Source organism: Amblyomma mixtum, chromosome 7 (genome assembly GCF_055824585.1).
Source record: "Amblyomma mixtum isolate Tamu chromosome 7, ASM5582458v1, whole genome shotgun sequence".
NCBI lineage: Eukaryota > Metazoa > Arthropoda > Arachnida > Ixodida > Ixodidae > Amblyomma > Amblyomma mixtum.
This window is the reverse complement of record NC_143018.1, coordinates 82506969-82523763: the sequence shown is the minus strand read 5'-3', so window position 1 is coordinate 82523763 and position 16795 is coordinate 82506969. Positions and strand designations below refer to the sequence as shown.

The following is a 16795-nucleotide window of genomic DNA, read 5'->3' as shown; positions in this document are numbered from 1 at the left end:
CCTGGTCATGCAGGCATTCATTCCAACGAGGTGGCTGATTATTTAGCAAGGTCAGCTCTTGACGGGCCAGTAACGCATCCCGTCCCGAATTTCAGTCTGCTGGCGATCTCCAGGTTTCAGCGGTTCCAACACATATCAGCCAGGTTACGCGATCCCCTACTAAACACTGCTGATTATCAGCACTTAGCGTATAAATGGAATGTCCGTTCGTGTAACACCAGGCAGTGTGAGGTATCAATGACGCGACTGCGGTGCAGGATTCCCAGTTTAAATTTATACCTATGCAGATGTGGCTGGTCTCCAACAAACTTATGTGACTCATGCGGGGTCGTTGAATCTGTGGACCATTTCCTGCTCTACTGTCCAAAGTTCGCACTTCAGAGAAAGATTTACCTGGAGGTCCCTCTCTCCAGGTTAGGGCTCCCGTTATCTATGCCAGTGTTGTTATCGTTCGGAGCGAGCGCCAAAGGATTTGCTTTGAGTTCAATTTGTGGGAATCTACATGATTACATAATTGCAACTGGTAGGTTGATTTGCTAACTCCTTTAACAATCTCGGAGTTTTTTTTTTTAATTATTATTATTCTCGCGAAAATGTTCTTTGTTATTTCACTTCAATTATTCTTCTGTCGTTTTTCATGAATACATTTTTCAAATTTCACGTTTAATCCTATGAAAATTTTCTTATGTATACCACTACACCTTGGCCAATCCCCCCACGTGGGTATGTGCCATTATAATGAGGTGAAGAAGAAGAAGAAGAAGAATCGTCACCGCCACCGGCGCGTGGCGCTCGAGCCGCGCAAAATTCTCGTCCGTGAGGCGCCGTCCCAGCGGTTACCCCGAAGCCGCGCCCAGAGCCTTCGGGGCAGAGGTCCTCGCGTCGCCAGAGGAGCCGGTGCCCCACCGGCACCAACCAAAATTCGGCCATGGGGGCCGGCCTGCTGATTCTGTCGCTGGGACTCCTAGCTTCCGGCTTCGCTCCCTGCCTCACCCAGACCCAGCCGACCCAAGCGGCCAAACCGGCACTACCGCCAGCTCCGACAGCCCCGGCAGCGCCGGCTGGACAGTCCACGGCGCTGTTCTTCGGAGGACCGCCGAAGGTGAGCCCAGCTCTCTCTCTTTCTCGTTCGTTGTTTCAGATAGTTAAAAGATGAAAGGTCCCACTGAGTCGCTTTTTATCAAATATGACGACCACCGTAGTGACTAGTCCCAAGGCATCAGCCACCTCTGGCAGTGCTTAAGCTGTGCTGTCTTCTTTGATAAAGCGGTGTGCGTAGTTATTTGGCTGTGATATCTCGCCCAAGGATCTCGTCTGGCTTTACTCAAGCAGCACAGCTAATCGACCCAGTATTGCAAACGTATTGGTTTGGTTTGGTTTATTGGGGTTTAACGTCCCGAAGCGACTCAGGCTATGGGGACGCCGTAGTGAAGGGCTCCGGAAATTTCGACCACCTGGGGTTCTTTAACGTGCACTGGCATCGCACAGCACACGGGCCTCTAGAACTTCGCCTTAATCGAAATTCGGCCGCCGTGGCGGGGATCGAACCCGCGTCTTTCGGGCCAGCAGCCGAGCGCCGTAACCGCTGAGCCACCACGGCGGGCTGCAAACGTATTGGCAAGGGCAGGTTCTACAAAGGACCAGAGTGAATCCATACATTTGCAAAATTGGGCTGATTACCGGCGCTCCTTGGGTAGCTGCAGCGCTTGGAAAGTGCAGAGTAATCAAGCTTGGGCCGGTTCCGGCTACGTAGAAGCGTAAATTAGTAGCGTCAACGGTGACGGCTGGTTTTAAAACGATTTTCTTCGTGATTTACGCACCCTTTGTCCCTTTCCTAGAGGTACTTAGACCCTTCGATTCTTCTGCCCTCGTCTTAGCTTGCCAACAGCGCACAACTAACTCTCATAATGACCTGGACGTGCAGAATACTCACGAATTTTGGGATGAATTTTTTTTATATTTGCGCTTGCAGTGGGCAGAAAATTTCCCAACAGCGTTTTACGAGTCAAAGGTTGATGTTCTTTCCGTAGGGTATAGAGAAAGTGAACAGAATGGCGAGCGTTACTTACTTTGTTGTGCATTCAACCCCTGACTGCCCTGCTAATGTTCGATGCAAGCGAGGGCTCTAAACACTGTGCAAACCATCGCAAAATGCAATATCATCAGGTCATGTAATCAGAGGTTTCACGGACCTGACAACATACCTTCAGCGTACGATGGCTACAACTAAGAGTGGCTGTGCCGTAACTATGCACTAACATCGCATGCGCCGAATAATGTTGCGTCCGTTTCGATGTGAAAGATATAGCTTCCCATTATTAACACTTTGTTTGGAGTTGTCACTCACAAGTAAATTGAGTTCTTACGAAAACACAATAGGCTTGTGTTATACTATACCTTAAGAAATGCTCTCTGCCCATTAATTGGACATGAAGTCACGAGCAATTTGGCGGTAGAAGCATCTCAATATATCCCCAGCCACTGTGCCTCCATGTCACATCGCTGAACGCCTGATGGGATTACTGCAACATTGGGCCAATTCAGTATACATGCCTAGCAATGCAGAGGTTGTCATGTCTCAGCTACTTATGCCTCCTGCTCTGCGATAACTGAGGAGCAAGAACGGGCTCATTCTTTATCTGTCGGTGCCTCCGCATCTACTGTGGTTATGAGCTTTACTGTGACCACTGATGCGCGTCACTGAGATGCTGCCCGTCATCGCGTGCTTACTGAGCGTGTGGTTTGTTGACAATTGAAAACCTGTTTAACCTCACGACGCATCGTTGCCCTATCGCCGTAGAACACGCGTTAGCATGTTTGCGGTAGCGCTCACCATCACTGTACATGATAAACTCTGCATGACGTCACTCTACACCGTCACTCTACATGGCGTGTTAGAGAACGAGAAAAGTTTACCGTTAATGAAAAGACATAGCGCAGCGGACGTTAGTTTCTGTAATGTGTGCGAGGTTTGCAGGGTGCACGTAGCTAAAATTAGCGTTAACGGTTTTTTGTGAAACGGCTGCTTTTGTTTAAACACTTATGTGTGGGATGCACCAAAGCCGAGAGATGGGCTCCAGCTGTTCCTCCTGCTCGGACTTACGCAAGAGCGACATGACGTATGCTATCCCCGTGTGGTCGCTGCTGTTCTAAACCTGTCTTCCGCGTTGTGAGCAGTCTGGCTTCCTGCGCGAAATTTCGCAACCCCCCCCCCCCCCCCCTCATGTCTATGTTCGAGGAACTGTTCACGTGACTTGAGAACTGCAAGGCTGTTGTTTGTGGCAGAATCAATGCACTTGATTCGACTTAATTTATTGCTTTTATCTGTGCATTGCGCCTTCAATTTCAGAGGAATGGTAGAGGGGAGTGGGGCTGAAGGATTCACGAACCAAGGAAACGGTTGGTAATGCATGGTCGTGCTTCGCCATTTGAGTTTAACTTATTTTTTGGGTGTCATGCACGTTGAAGACCATGGAAGATTAATGCAACAAAAGCACACTTTGGGCCTGAAACATGTCATGAAACGTAGACGACTCAGAGAAAGACAAGGCTACACGAGGAGCGCAAGAAAAACCATTCATGGCGTTTCAAATATCAGACCAACTTCTCCGACAACTGTTGGTAAAGTTGAAACGTGACGCTTCAAATGAGTTGGTCATTAGGGAGAGTTGGTATCAATTCAAGTCCCGTTCAGACAGCAATATGTACCACTATCGAGAAATGTCAAAAAATTTGTAAGTGTATGCTTCGATGTAGTAAAAAACAGCGCAGCGAAGACGGACAAGACAGAAGGAAGGAGGACAAGCGCTGTCCTTCTGTCTTGTCCGTCGTCGCTGCGCTACTTTTTACTACTTCAATATCCACCAACTCGCTCAGTTTTCGGTTCTTCTGTACGCTTCCAGCTTCCTACTTCCTAAAAATCCGCTGTGCTGTTCTCCTTTTAACTCGGCACTTTCCTTGAAGGCCCGTGTGCTGTGCGATGTCTGTGCACGTTAAAGAACCCCAGGTGGTCTAAATTTCCGGAGCCCTCCACTACGGCGTCTCTCATAGCCTGAGTCGCTTCGGGGCGTTAAACACCAATAAACCAAACCAAACTTTCCTTGAAAGTGAAGCCGGCATCGGTAATTATATGAAATATAACAGAGCTAACACATGGTTTGGTTGGTTCGGTTTATGGGGTTTAACGTCCCGAAGCGACTCAGGGTGTGAGAGACACCGTAGTGGACGGCTCCGGAAATTACGACCACCTGGGGTTCTTTAGCGTGCATTTGAATAAACAGCGCAAACGAAGACGAGCACACAAGACAAGGAAATGGACGACACAGCGCTGCTTTTGTGCTCGCCTTCGTTGAGCTGTTTACTCAAGATGCTTAACCAACTAGCCGCCAAAATGTGTTAACGTGCACTGACATCGCACAGCACACGGACCTCTAGAATTTTGCCTCCATCGAAGTTCAACCCCCGCGGCCGGGATCGAACCCGCACCTTTCGGGTCAGCAGCCGAGCGCCGTAACCACTGAGCTACCGCGGCGGCAACGCACATGTAGCGACAGAACGAGAGATTTACCATACCCATGCGCTGACTCAACTGATTTTTATTGATAGAATGCCGGCACCTTATATGACGCGAGGCACAGGGGTGAAAAGAATGGGAGAAACACAATCGGGGATGATAACAGTATCGAAGAACGTAAGCGCAAACAAGCAAATAAGAAAACACAGAGCATGCAAAAAGAAAAGAATGCAAAAAAGAATTGAATTGTTGGCCGCTTCTAAAATTTGACCTCCGCGCTAAAGGACGATAAAGACGGTGTGCTAACGCATCTACTGCCATATTTCTTTATATGGTACGCTTCCAAGCTCACATGAGCCCTGTTTTCGGTATTTTTGCCGAGAATCTTCATCTCTGTCTAATAAAGGGTCACTAATGAAAGCTCCAATCACGAAGCAGTTCGCAACTAGGAATTTTTTTCTGTAGGGCAGTGACCAGTCAGCGGCCATTCACCTCCACGGTAGAGTTGATAAGCTGGGCGATCGCGATCAGTGTCCCTATGTGACTAGCTTCGGTAGCTCCAACTCGGCTCCAACTCCCGCAATTCTGCGTGGCTGCAGTAATGATGAGATAGCTATGCGATGGAAGTTTGTAAAAAAGCCCAAGAAAACCAAGGCGACACGCAGGCTGGACAGAGCCGGTGCTAACTTTGAAATGAAAGTTTTAGTCGAGTAAGACCATAATAAATACATGTTAATGAATGCTCCCCAATAGTGGAATCACACGTTTCTGCATTGCGACAGATTGCTTCCAAGCACAGGCAGTGCCAAATTTGCGAATATAAAAAGCTTTCTCTAACTGCTTAAGAGTTTAATTCGCCTGCTCGAAGATGACATCGCCGTGCTCCTGAATTGGTTGACGTAAGTGTTCCTTGTAATGTAAGTTCTTATTGACGATGGCACCACGCAGCCTAGAGATTTACTGTACTCTCTAAACAACTCACTTAAACAACGCGCTTTTTGGCCTCGATAACAGGTCCCACAGAAGTAAATTGCTTCATTTCTTAGGTTTAATGGATTGATGATTAATGATGCAATCATTCTTCTTCAACCGACCACATCCTTGCCTGATGGGTTGACGACAGCTCAAAAGATTATGCCTAACCTTTGTTGAGTAGAAAAATGTGGCAGCCTCCTTCGTCACATTCTAGAAAAAAATGCGAGAGCATTTTGATGTTATCCCCCCCCCCCGCCGAATATTCTAAATTAACCCTCAAAATTTTCGGAGTAAGCCCACACAATAAAATGAATTAAGGTGGATTAGCGCGCGAATTAAGATAGATTAACAGGAATTAATGTGTGGATTATACTCGATTCATGGATTGTATCAGTATATTCCAATGTGATAATCCAATGGGAGGTACTCGATTGGTTGTAAAACATTTTATTCGCCGGGAAGAGCTTGGCAAGAGGTCGCGTTAAGTGGTCGAGAGTACATAGCCCTCGACGACTTTGTCAGCCCACTCCACCGCCAAAACTTGCGTTCTGGGGTCAGAGCTAGCCAGCACGGTCTCCCACCGCTCGAGAGAAGGAGCTGTAACTAGATCACCCGGAGGTGGCTCTATTTTGCAGTCCCACAGGATGTGATCGTAGGTAGCACGGTGGCCACAGTGTTTGCAGTTTGGGTTGTAAAGATCTGGATAAATGTGCGCGAGGAGTGATGGGGTGCGTATCGATCTTGTCTGTAGACGACGCCACGTAACCTCTTGTTCTTTAGTAAGTCTTTTGTCTGGAGGGGGGAAAATTCTCCTCTCTAGTTTAAAATGATTGGTGAGATCATGATATGTGATCATGGAGTCCTTCGTGAAATTCAGGGAGCCAGACTCATCCACTGCCCGGTCGACGAAACCTCGGGCTTTATTGTGGGCTGCCTCGTTCCCCGGATTCCCCGAATGGGCTGGGACCCATATCAATTCGGAATAATTTGGTGAGAATTTGGTTGCGTTAAGGATTCTAAGGGAGGTGTTTGTAATTCGCCCTTTAGCGAAATTATTGATACCCATTTTGGAATCGCTGAAGATGATGCTCCCTTGGGTATGCGCTAGGGCGAGGGCTATAGCCGCCTCTTCTGCCGTTTCAGAGGATTTCGTTTTGATTGTCGCCGAGACGATGTGGTCACCATTCTCGTTCACAACCACAATTGCAAAGGCATTGGTATTTTTGTATTCTGCCGCATCTACATAAAGTGTTCCAGCGCACTGTCTGTATTTGTTATGTAAGGCTTTGGCTCTTGCTTGTCTTCTACCCTCATGGTGTAAGGGGTGCATGTTTTTGGGGAGTGGTTTGATTAGTAGGGCCGTCCTATAGTCGCGGGGTAAATCTACTTTAGCATCGTTATTCGTAGGTTGAAAGTTAATTCCGAGCCTGGTAAGAATACTCCTGCCAGTTCTGGAATTGGCTAATCGCGCTGTTTGAGCCATTAAATGAGCTTCTTTCAGTTCATTGTAGGTGTTATGTATTCCTAACCTCATAAGCCTTTCAGTTGAGGCATTTAGTGGGAGTCCTAACGCAGCCTTATAGGCCTGCCGTATCATACTATCCAATTTGTCCTTTTCTGCTTTCGAAAATTTGAGATAAAGGGTGGCATAGAGTATCCTGCTTAGCGCAAAGGCCTGCACTAGTCGGCATAAATCTCTTTCCCTCACCCCTTGTCTGCGGTTAGCTATGCGGCGGATTAATCGCGCCGTCGCTTCTACCGTGCGTTTTAGCTTAGTGAGTGTGTCAGTATTCTTTCCATTTGTTTGTAAATACAACCCCAGTATCCTCATGGTCTGTACCTCTTTGACAGATCGTCCATTAACATAGACGTTTATTTGCGGCGGGGATGTCGTGGTACGCCTACCTCTTTGTTTACGACGGATCACGAAGAGTTCAGATTTTTGCTCAGAACAAGTGAGGCCGGATTCCCATGCGCATGCCTCAATGATGTCCACTGCTGCTTGGAGCGTGTCTTCTATGTAGCCTTCGCATCCTTTGGTTACCCAAAGTGTGATGTCATCTGCATAGAACGTGTGATGTAGGTCTGGTATTTGTGCCAGTTTGGGGGGAATTTTGATGAGGGAGAGGTTAAAAAGGAAAGGGGACAGGACGGAGCCCTGTGGCGTTCCTTTACTTCCTAGTGTGATTGAGGCAGACTCTATTGTTCCGACCGTTATCACTGCTGTTCTGTTAGTGAGGAAGGATCGGATGTAGTTGTACGTCCTTTCTCCGGGGTTGATTTCTGACAAGTTTGTCAAAATGGCTTTGTGGGTGACGTTGTCGAAAGCTTTAACAAGGTCTAAACCCAATATTGCTTTCGTTCCTGTTCCCTCGTCAGCTTCAATTATGTCCTTGTTAAGCTGCAAGAGTATGTCCTGGGTAGATAGTTGGGCCCTGAATCCTAACATTGTTTCAGGTAGGAGGTTCATGTCCTCCGCATAGTTTTGGAGCCTATTGAGGATGACATGCTCCATGAGTTTGCCTAGGCATGATGTTAATGAAATTGGGCGTAGATTCTCAGTGCTGAGTTTCTTACCCGCTTTAGGAATAAAAGTGATTTTCGCGTGTTTCCACTCTGGTGGTATGTTGCCTGCATGCCAGTATTTGTTCATAAGGTCTGTAACCGCCGCGATCGACGTTGCGTCTAAGTTCCTGAGAGTCTTATTTGTTACTTTGTCTGGTCCTGCCGCAGATGTTGTCCGCAGTTTTCCAATTGCGTACCAGACCTCTGCGTCTGTGATGTCTGCGTCTAAATTTGGATTAGGAGTCCCCCGGTAGTCTGGTTGAGTGGTACCATCATCCGTGTTTAGATAACGTTCTGCTAGCTCTTTGATTAGGTCTTCAGGTGTACCCTCATATTTATGTATGAGTCTGTACAGTTGACTTTGTTGCACGGGACGTGTTTGTTCTGGGTCGAGCAGGTGTCTTAGAAGATGCCATGTCTTCTTATTTCCGAGCTGCCCATTGACGCTTTCACATATTTGGTTCCATTGTTGTTTTTGGAGAGTAAGTGTATGTTCCTCGATTCGCCTCTCGATTTCAGCGATCTTTTTGCGTAGTCGCTTGTTGTGTTTTTGCTTCTTCCAGCGTTTTTGGAGGCCTTTTTGTGCCTGCCACAGGTGTAGCAGCTTTGAGTCTGCAATCTGCTCCTCCTTCTCAACTGGCACCGCAACGCTAGTGGAGCTGACATCCTCATTCAGGGAGATAACCCAGTCGCTAAGGTTAGAGATCTCCTTTGGAGCTGTTTTGTCGCGAAGTTGCCTGAACTTGTCCCAATCCGTGGTTCGTATTTCTTTTGCTTTGTTTTTAAGTTTTGTCGTGGGGAAGGTGATGCTAAGGATGAAATGATCACTACCAAGGTTTTGCCCGGTGTTGACCCACTTTGCGTCCTTGACGTTTTTAGAGAGGGATAGGTCTGGAGATGTGTCGACACATACACTGTTACCCATGCGTGTGTGGTCGCTCGGGTTGTTTAGCGTTGTGAGCCCTAGTGACTGTATGATTTGCCAGAGCAGGTTCCCTTTCGGAGTTGCTTTGGTATATCCCCATGCTGGGTGTTGAGCGTTGAAGTCTCCCACAATTATTAGTTGAGCCCTAGCAGCCAGCTTTACTGTGTTTATCAACAAGTGTGGGAGTCCATTGCCTTTGTTTCTGGGCGGGTTGTATACATTAAGGATGAAGAGATTTGAGTCTCCTTTTTGCCTTGGTACTATTTCAAGTAGGGTGTAATCTTCTTCCGAATCATTTATAAAATGTTGAATTGCGGTGATATTTCTATGCACCAGAGTGGCTGTGAAGGAGCCGGCTGCGCTACTAGTATCATAATGAGGTGGCAGATATGCTTTATAGCCTGGCAGTGTAGCCCTGCCGCTAGCTTCTTGCAATGCAATCACGTCTGGGGTTGTAACAGACGGTGCTTGTTGGATGTGGAGCTGCAAGTGGGCCCGCTTGCGGCGGAAGCCTCTGCAGTTCCATTGCCAAATTTCAAATTTTTGGCGTTGTGCCATGTTGGGTTATAGATGGTTGTGGCGTCGTGGACAGATCCAAGATGGGGGGTAGGCGGGCCTCGATAGTTGTAAGCCTATCCATTATTTGCTGCATGCACGTGGCTATTTGGGATACCTGTCCCTCTAGTGTTGCAAAGCGAATATCTATCTCTGCAAATTTGGTAGTAACGAGGCCTTGGAAGTTTGCTTGTTCTGTTGATATAGCGCTAGTTCTCTCTGACAGAGTATTGATGTCTGCCCTGAGTTTGGTAGGCGCTTTCGACGGCTGCGGGGTGTCGGCTTCCGAAGCCTCGGCCTTTCGTTTGGATTCCTCGCCTTCTTTTGTAGGAAGCGGTCTTTTAGTTGCTATTCTGGCGTCTGTGTCCGTCGCGTTATGTGCCGAAGACTGGGACGCGGTGGAGGGAGTGTGGCAAATGGCGTCTGTTTCCATCGCACTATTGGTCGAAGCCTGGGACGCGGTGGGTGGCGTTCTAGCCGCAGTGGCATTCTGTACCTGATGCGCTTGTAACAGGCGTTTAATGTCAGCCAACTCTTTTTTAACGCTGGCAATTTCTCTGTCTCGGGATTGTAGTTGTATCTGAAACTCCTTCTCTCGAGCGTCAATAGATTGGGAGGCCTCTGCTGGCCAGCTCACCTTTTTGTTGGAGCGGCTATCGCTGCGTCCGCGGCTCGAGCTTCGCTTGTCGTTCCCTGCAGGGTTCCCCAGGGGCGGGAAGGAGCTGGAGTTGTTCCGGCTGTGGCTGCCTCCTTTTCCGGTAGCACCCAGTTCCTTCTTCCTGGGCCTAGATTGGTGTCCGTGTAGTGATGAGTCGTTGTCCCCTTGCTTGGGTGCCTGGTTGCCATGGGGCGTTCCTTGTTTGTTCCTGTTGATCAGCCGGAATTTGCAGTTCCGGCTGCCTGTGTTGTGGCCCCCGTTGCAGACGATGCAGACGGGTTGGCAGGTTGGCTGTTCTCCCTCAGGTGGAGGCGAGTGATTTTCTCCGCAGCGGCGGCAAAGGTTCGTTGTAGGTTTGTAGCAGACGTCGGCCCGGTGTCCTACCCTCCTGCAGTTGTAGCATACTTCATGTTGCTCCCTGAAGGGGTGGACCCGAAAGACGCCGCACTGATAGATTACTTGGCTGGGTAGCTTCTTTCCAAAAAAGGTGATTTGTATTGTTCTGGACTGTCCGATCCTTCGGGCATCCACAACTTCTATTCCTTCGTTTCTGTTTCCGAAGCCTTGGCGAACCGCTTCGGGCGAGTCTCCCGCGTAGGCGTTGTAAATGACCCCTTTTACCGAGTCTTCGGGCGCCGCCACGTACGACGTAACGTTGTAGGTTTGACCTTGGAGGTTCAGTTTTTCAATCTTGGCGTATGCAGTCGCCCGTTGACGATCGGGCGTGCATAGCGTGAAGGTGTTGTTGGCCGTATTGACTCTGATAATGTCTTCATTCTTCACCGTATCATACGGCAGCCTGGACACCTCGCAGGCGACCGACAACGAGGCCTGAATAAAGGGAGGTACTCGCACATTGTAGCCTTGTGGTTTTCAAATTTGGCGCTGCTGATGACGTCATGATCCTCTCGATAAGTCTAGGAATTTCGTTACACAGAACCCTGGTTTGGTTTGGTTTATTAAGGTTTAATCTCCCAAAACGGCTTTTGCCGCTTTTTAAGCGAGGCTTGTTTACACTCCTTTTTATAACTTCCTTTCCCGTTTTCATTATGCCTAATGACAAACAGCTCGGAGAAAAAAAAACGACTCAGGCTATGAGAGATGGCGTAGTGAAGGGCTCCGGAAATATCGGCCACCTGGGGTTCTTTAACGCGCACTGACATTGCACAATACACGGGCCTCAAGAATTTTGCCTCCATCTAAATTCGGCCGCCGCGGCCGGGATCGAACCAACGTCTTTCGGGTCACCAGCCGAGCGCCGTAACCACTGAGCGACCGCGGCTAACCTAAACACAGAAGCCGGTAAATTGGTAAATTGGTTTTGGAGGAAATGAAATGGCACAGTATCTGTCTCACATATCTCGGTGGACACCTGAACCGCGACGTAAGGGAAAGGAAATGCTGTGCCCGCGTTTCGATGGAGGTGGAACGCAATAGGCGCCCATGTGCTGTGCGATGTCAGTGCATGTTAAAGATCCCTATGGTCGAGATTATTCTAGAGACCTCCACTATGGCACCCCTTTCTCTCTTTTATGCGGAGCATATTACTAGAGCTACACTACAGCCCGTCGAGCGCGGCGGTGGAGCTCATTGACCTTGAGCTTGACCGCGTGACACCACGTGACGACATGACGTCACAGCAGAGGAGAGATGGGCTGCCGGCTCGCGCGGTCGGCCGCGGCGGTGGAGGCTCCACATCGGAGGCGCTGCAGCTGACCACGTGACACTACAGCAGCGGTATAAAGCTGACCTTGCCTCGAGCTTGTACCGGAAGGAGGAGTATCTGACCTCGCTTCGGCGAGCGCGGCTTCGGCCGCTTATCCGATTTTTTCAGCAGCGTCCGCTCCGGCGGACGCAGTTGTTGCTGCGACGCGCGTCTTTTCTTGCCTTTTTCTCTTTCCTCTGATCTCTTACCTCTCCTCTATCTGCACGTTGGCAGCGGTGGTGGCTTGGCTAGAGCCAGTAGCAGGCCCGTGCAATTTCCTTTTCATCATTCTCTCAGTCACAACAACAACAACGCTCAAGAAGAGTATCTATTCTCGCTTCGGCGAGCGCGGCTTCGGCCGCTTTTCTGCTTTTTGAGCAGCGTCCGCTCCGGCGGACGCAGTTGTTGCTGCGACGCGCGTCTTTTCTTTCCTTTTTTCTCTTTCCTCTGATCTTTTACCTCTCCTCTGCCTGCACCTGGCAACGGTGGTGGCTCGGGTCGAGCCAGTAGGCAGGCCCGTGCGATTTCCTTTTCATCCTTCTCTCAGTCACAACACAACAACTCTCCCCGAGCACGGCTTCGGCCGCTTATCTGTTTTTTGAGCCGCGTCCGTCCCGGCGGACGCAGTTGTTGCTGCGACGCGCGTCTTTTCTTGCCTTTTTCGCTTTCCTCTGATCTCTTACCTCTCCTCTATCTGCACGTTGGCAGCGGTGGTGGCTTGGCTAGAGCCAGTAGCAGGCCCGTGCAATTTCCTTTTCATCATTCTCTCAGTCACAACAACAACAACAACGCTCAAGAAGAGTATCTATTCTCGCTTCGGCGAGCGCGGCTTCGGCCGCTTTTCTGCTTTTTGAGCAGCGTCCGCTCCGGCGGACGCAGTTGTTGCTGCGACGCGCGTCTTTTCTTTCCTTTTTGTCTTTCCTCTGATCTTTTACCTCTCCTCTGCCTGCACCTGGCAACGGTGGTGGCTCGGGTCGAGCCAGTAGACAGGCCCGTGCGATTTCCTTTTCATCCTTCTCTCAGTCACAACACAACTCTCCCCGAGCGCGGCTTCGGCCGCTTATCTGTTTTTTGAGCCGCGTCCGTCCCGGCGGACGCAGTTGTTGCTGCGACGCGCGTCTTTTCTTTCCTTTTCCTCTTTCCTCTGATCTTTTGACTCTCCTCTATCTGCACGAGGCAGCGGTGGTGGCTCGGCTTGAGCCAATAGGCAGGCCCGTGCAATTTCCTTTTCATCCTTCTCTCAGTCACAACAACAGCTTTCCGGGCACTTACGAGGCGGCCAGGTGTTGGGATGCCGCCTAGAAGCAGGGCTGATTTGAACGAGAAGCGAAAGCTTCAGCGTGCCACAGAGACCGATGAAGAGCGGGATGAACGTCAACCAAGGAAAGCCATGTATTACCAAGCCTAGCCATCAATATGCTTCGCATCTGACTAGGCTTAACGTTAGCTAAGCCTCAGCCATTTTCTTCTTTCACTCCCAGCTTCCTCCCTTCCCTACCCTCATTGCCATTGAACTGAATGGTGACCCAGTACCTGAGGTTGGCACCCTCCGTGTATTGGGCCTGCACATCCAGAACGATGGCAAAAACACCACTACCCTCAAGAAACTCAAGCAGGTTGTAGGCGGGATATCGCACCTCATCCGCAGGGTTTCGAGACGTCATAGAGGCATGAAGGAGCGCGACCTATGTCGCCTCATTCATGCCTTTGTCCTCAGCCGTGTGGTGTACACTACCCCATACTTACAACTATCCAAACATGACATAAACGCTTTGAATGCTTTGATTCACAAGGCATTCAAAGTAGCACTTCATCTTCCCCTCAACACACCAACAGAAAGATTACTAGGCCTGGGACTCCACAACACAATCGGGGAACTGGTGGAGGCCCACCGACAGGTCCAATACATCAGGCTCACAAAAACTTCCACAGGTCGGTATATCCTGGACTCCCTCGGCATCAGAATACCGGCCAACGACCCAACCCTTCTCGCCATCCCACGACACCTTCACCAGGAGCTTCTCATAAGGCCGCTCCCGAGGAATATGCACCCGTCCCACCAAGAGCAGCGCCGCAGAGACCGTGCGAAGGCACTCCATCGAGCGTACGGCCCCGAGCCGGACGCCGTATGGGTGGACGCTGCCTGCACGGGTGATGAAGCGATAGCAGCTGTGGTGGACTCTTCATCCACCCACCTCACACTACCTCTCCCTCCAGACACGTCCCCAGAGGCTGCAGAGGAAGCCGCCATTGCACTTGCCATCACTCGCACGGAAGCCCGGTATATATTAAGTGACTCTAAAACTGCGATCTTAAATTTTGCTCGAGGCCGAGTTCATGTCCCTGCTTTTGGCATACTGGACTCGCCCGATTCACCCCCGCCCCGCCATGCTGAGTTGATATGGATGCCTGCGCACTCCGGAAATCCCGGAAACGAGGCTGCCAACCTTTTAGCCCGAGGTTCTTTAAACCGGGCTCAGGTGGCCTCGGATCGAGGATTCACGAAGGAGCGCATGCACACGTTCAGTGAGCTGACCCAGGCATACAGAGCCTCACGCCAGCTCTACCCCCCACCACACCCCTCCTTAGATAACAAACACGCAACACTCTGGCGCAGACTACAGACACACACTCTCCCCTCACCCCTTAACCTAACCCACTATCATCCATCCTTTCCCACTTCCGCATGTGCCCTATGCCCAGAACCCTTCGCTTCTTCCCTCCACATCCTTTCCCTTTGCCCGGCGGACCCTCCCCGGGATCCTAGAGAACCTCAAGACCTGGGAGGACTGGGAGACCCTGCTGCGCTCGGAGGACCCGGCCGTGCAGACCATCGCCACCGGCCGTGCTGCCGGTGTTATGGACCTCAGGATCATAAACACTTGAGTGCAGTGGGGTCGTGCGGGGACCCTGGGGCGTGCCCCGAATTCCTGTGTAAATAAAGTTTTTCTCTCTCTCTCCCTTCCCTCACGGCGCGGTTCAGGCGTCCATCGAGATGAGAGAGATACTGCGCCATTGCCTTTCCTTAAAAACCTATTTACTAATTAACCGGCTTCTGTGTAAAAAAATTTGAGGACACTTAAGCTTCGCCTTAAGGAGTGGAACGCGACAGCGTGTTGCAGCGCTGCGAGAGGGTCCACGAAACGTCATCGCCCGTTCAGCGCGACGCCTTGCCCATTGAAAATAGCTTTGAACACAACGCATATTTGATGAAAGGAAATGGCTCAGTAATTCTCTCACATATCGGTAGGGCCCCCGAACCCCACCGTAAGGAAAGGTAGGTGGGAGTGAAAGAAGAGAGAGAGAAAGAGGTGCCGTAATGACAGAAACGAAAATTGCATTTGAGGAAAGGAAGTTGCAGTAACTGTCTCACACATCTCGGTGGACACCCGCAGCCCCGTTTATAGGTCGCCGGTTCGAATTCCTGTCGCAAGCTCTCTAACATAACTAGTAAGTTTATGCTGCTCGAAAGGCTGAATGGTATTACACCATCTGGAACATTTTGCGGCAGACGGCTGGCCTGATATTTTTTTCCAACGCGCGGGGCCGGCAACTACAGCTGAGGCGCCGTCGGCTTTTCGATCGAACGAGCTGTATACGCTGGTGCGTTGTTGTTGTTGTTGTTGTGACTGAGAGAAGGATGAGAAGGAAATTGCACGGGCCTGCTACTGGCTCGAGCCAAGCCACCACCGCTGCCACGAGCAGATAGAGTTGAGGTAAGAGATCAGAGCAAAGAGCAAACGGAAAGACAAGACACGCGTCGCAGCAACAACTGCGTCCGCCGGAGCGGACGCTGCTGAAAAAATCAGATAAGCGGCCGAAGCCGCGCTCGCCGAAGCGAGGACAGATACACCGCTGGTGAGTGCGTTAACGACTGTGTGGGGTACTGAAAAGAGCGTCATAGAACTACACAGGTAAGAGGTGGCGCTGATATTCTCAACCACATATCGCATTAAGAGCCGTCACTGAATATCGCGTTGACACGTAGTGACCGTCATGTCATTTGTGGTTTTATCCTTAATCTCAGAGTAAGAGATATGCGGGTTGTGAGGCATCACAGGCGACCGTGGAGTGCTAGCCTTCGGTCGGCAAGGATGCAGATGAGCAGTGGAAGTAGAAATTAAAAATGGCCGTGGTCCTGACGCGTGTTTTACATCATGGCTCAGGGCCGCGAGTATGTGACAGCGACTGGTTGGAGCAGCAGTTCAATGGCAATGGGGAGCCGAACGGGCGATGGCGTTCTGTGGACTCCTTGGCAGCATTGCAAGACGCTGTCGCGTTCCACTCTTAGAGGCGAACCTTAACGTCTTAACCACACATCAGTGACAGAAGCAGCAACACCGCGCTGAAGGCTTTCGCCTAACCTTACTTTAGGTGAATAAAGTGCCCCCCTGAATTTTTGAATGACGGAAACCTATATGCTGCCGCATTAAAGACAAAAAATTGCGAGGAACTTTAGCGGCTAAAGTGGTGAAAGGCGAAAGCCTGAGTTCCGCATTCTGCTACGCGATTGTTCACTTCACATTCCGTTGGTGCATTAACTGCCAACCAATGACGCGTATTCTTTGCCTTTAGGAGTGGAACGCGACAGCGTGTTGTAGCGCTGCCAGGGAGTCCACGGAACGCCACCACCCGTTCGGCACTATGTGTTGCCCTTTGAACGCTGCGCTTTTGAGGAAATGAAATGGCGCTATAATTCTCTGTCACCTCAGTGGGACCTGAACCGCATCACATACCTTGCCGACGAACACGCAATATACGTAGATGCTGCACGGCAAAGTGCAAACACATACGTGGCTTGTGCAACCACGCCACAATCTACTCTCGTCACCGCCGCCACAGTAGTAGGTCGCTCTCGGACAGCGGCAGAAGAAACCGCCATCGCGCTGGCCATCGCTC

General features: G+C 50.2%; 1 protein-coding gene across 1 annotated transcript in view; it reads left to right on the top strand.

Annotated features, from left to right (window-relative positions):
• Positions 1-928: 928 nt before the first annotated feature.
• The window catches only part of LOC149336634 (GILT-like protein 1), a 37028-nt gene continuing 21161 nt past the window's right edge, over positions 929-16795 (top strand). Inside the window, exon 1 of the mRNA XM_089554742.1 lies at positions 929-1102. Within this exon, the coding sequence (XP_089410868.1) occupies positions 929-1102 (174 nt within the window). The remainder of the gene's footprint in view (positions 1103-16795) is intronic.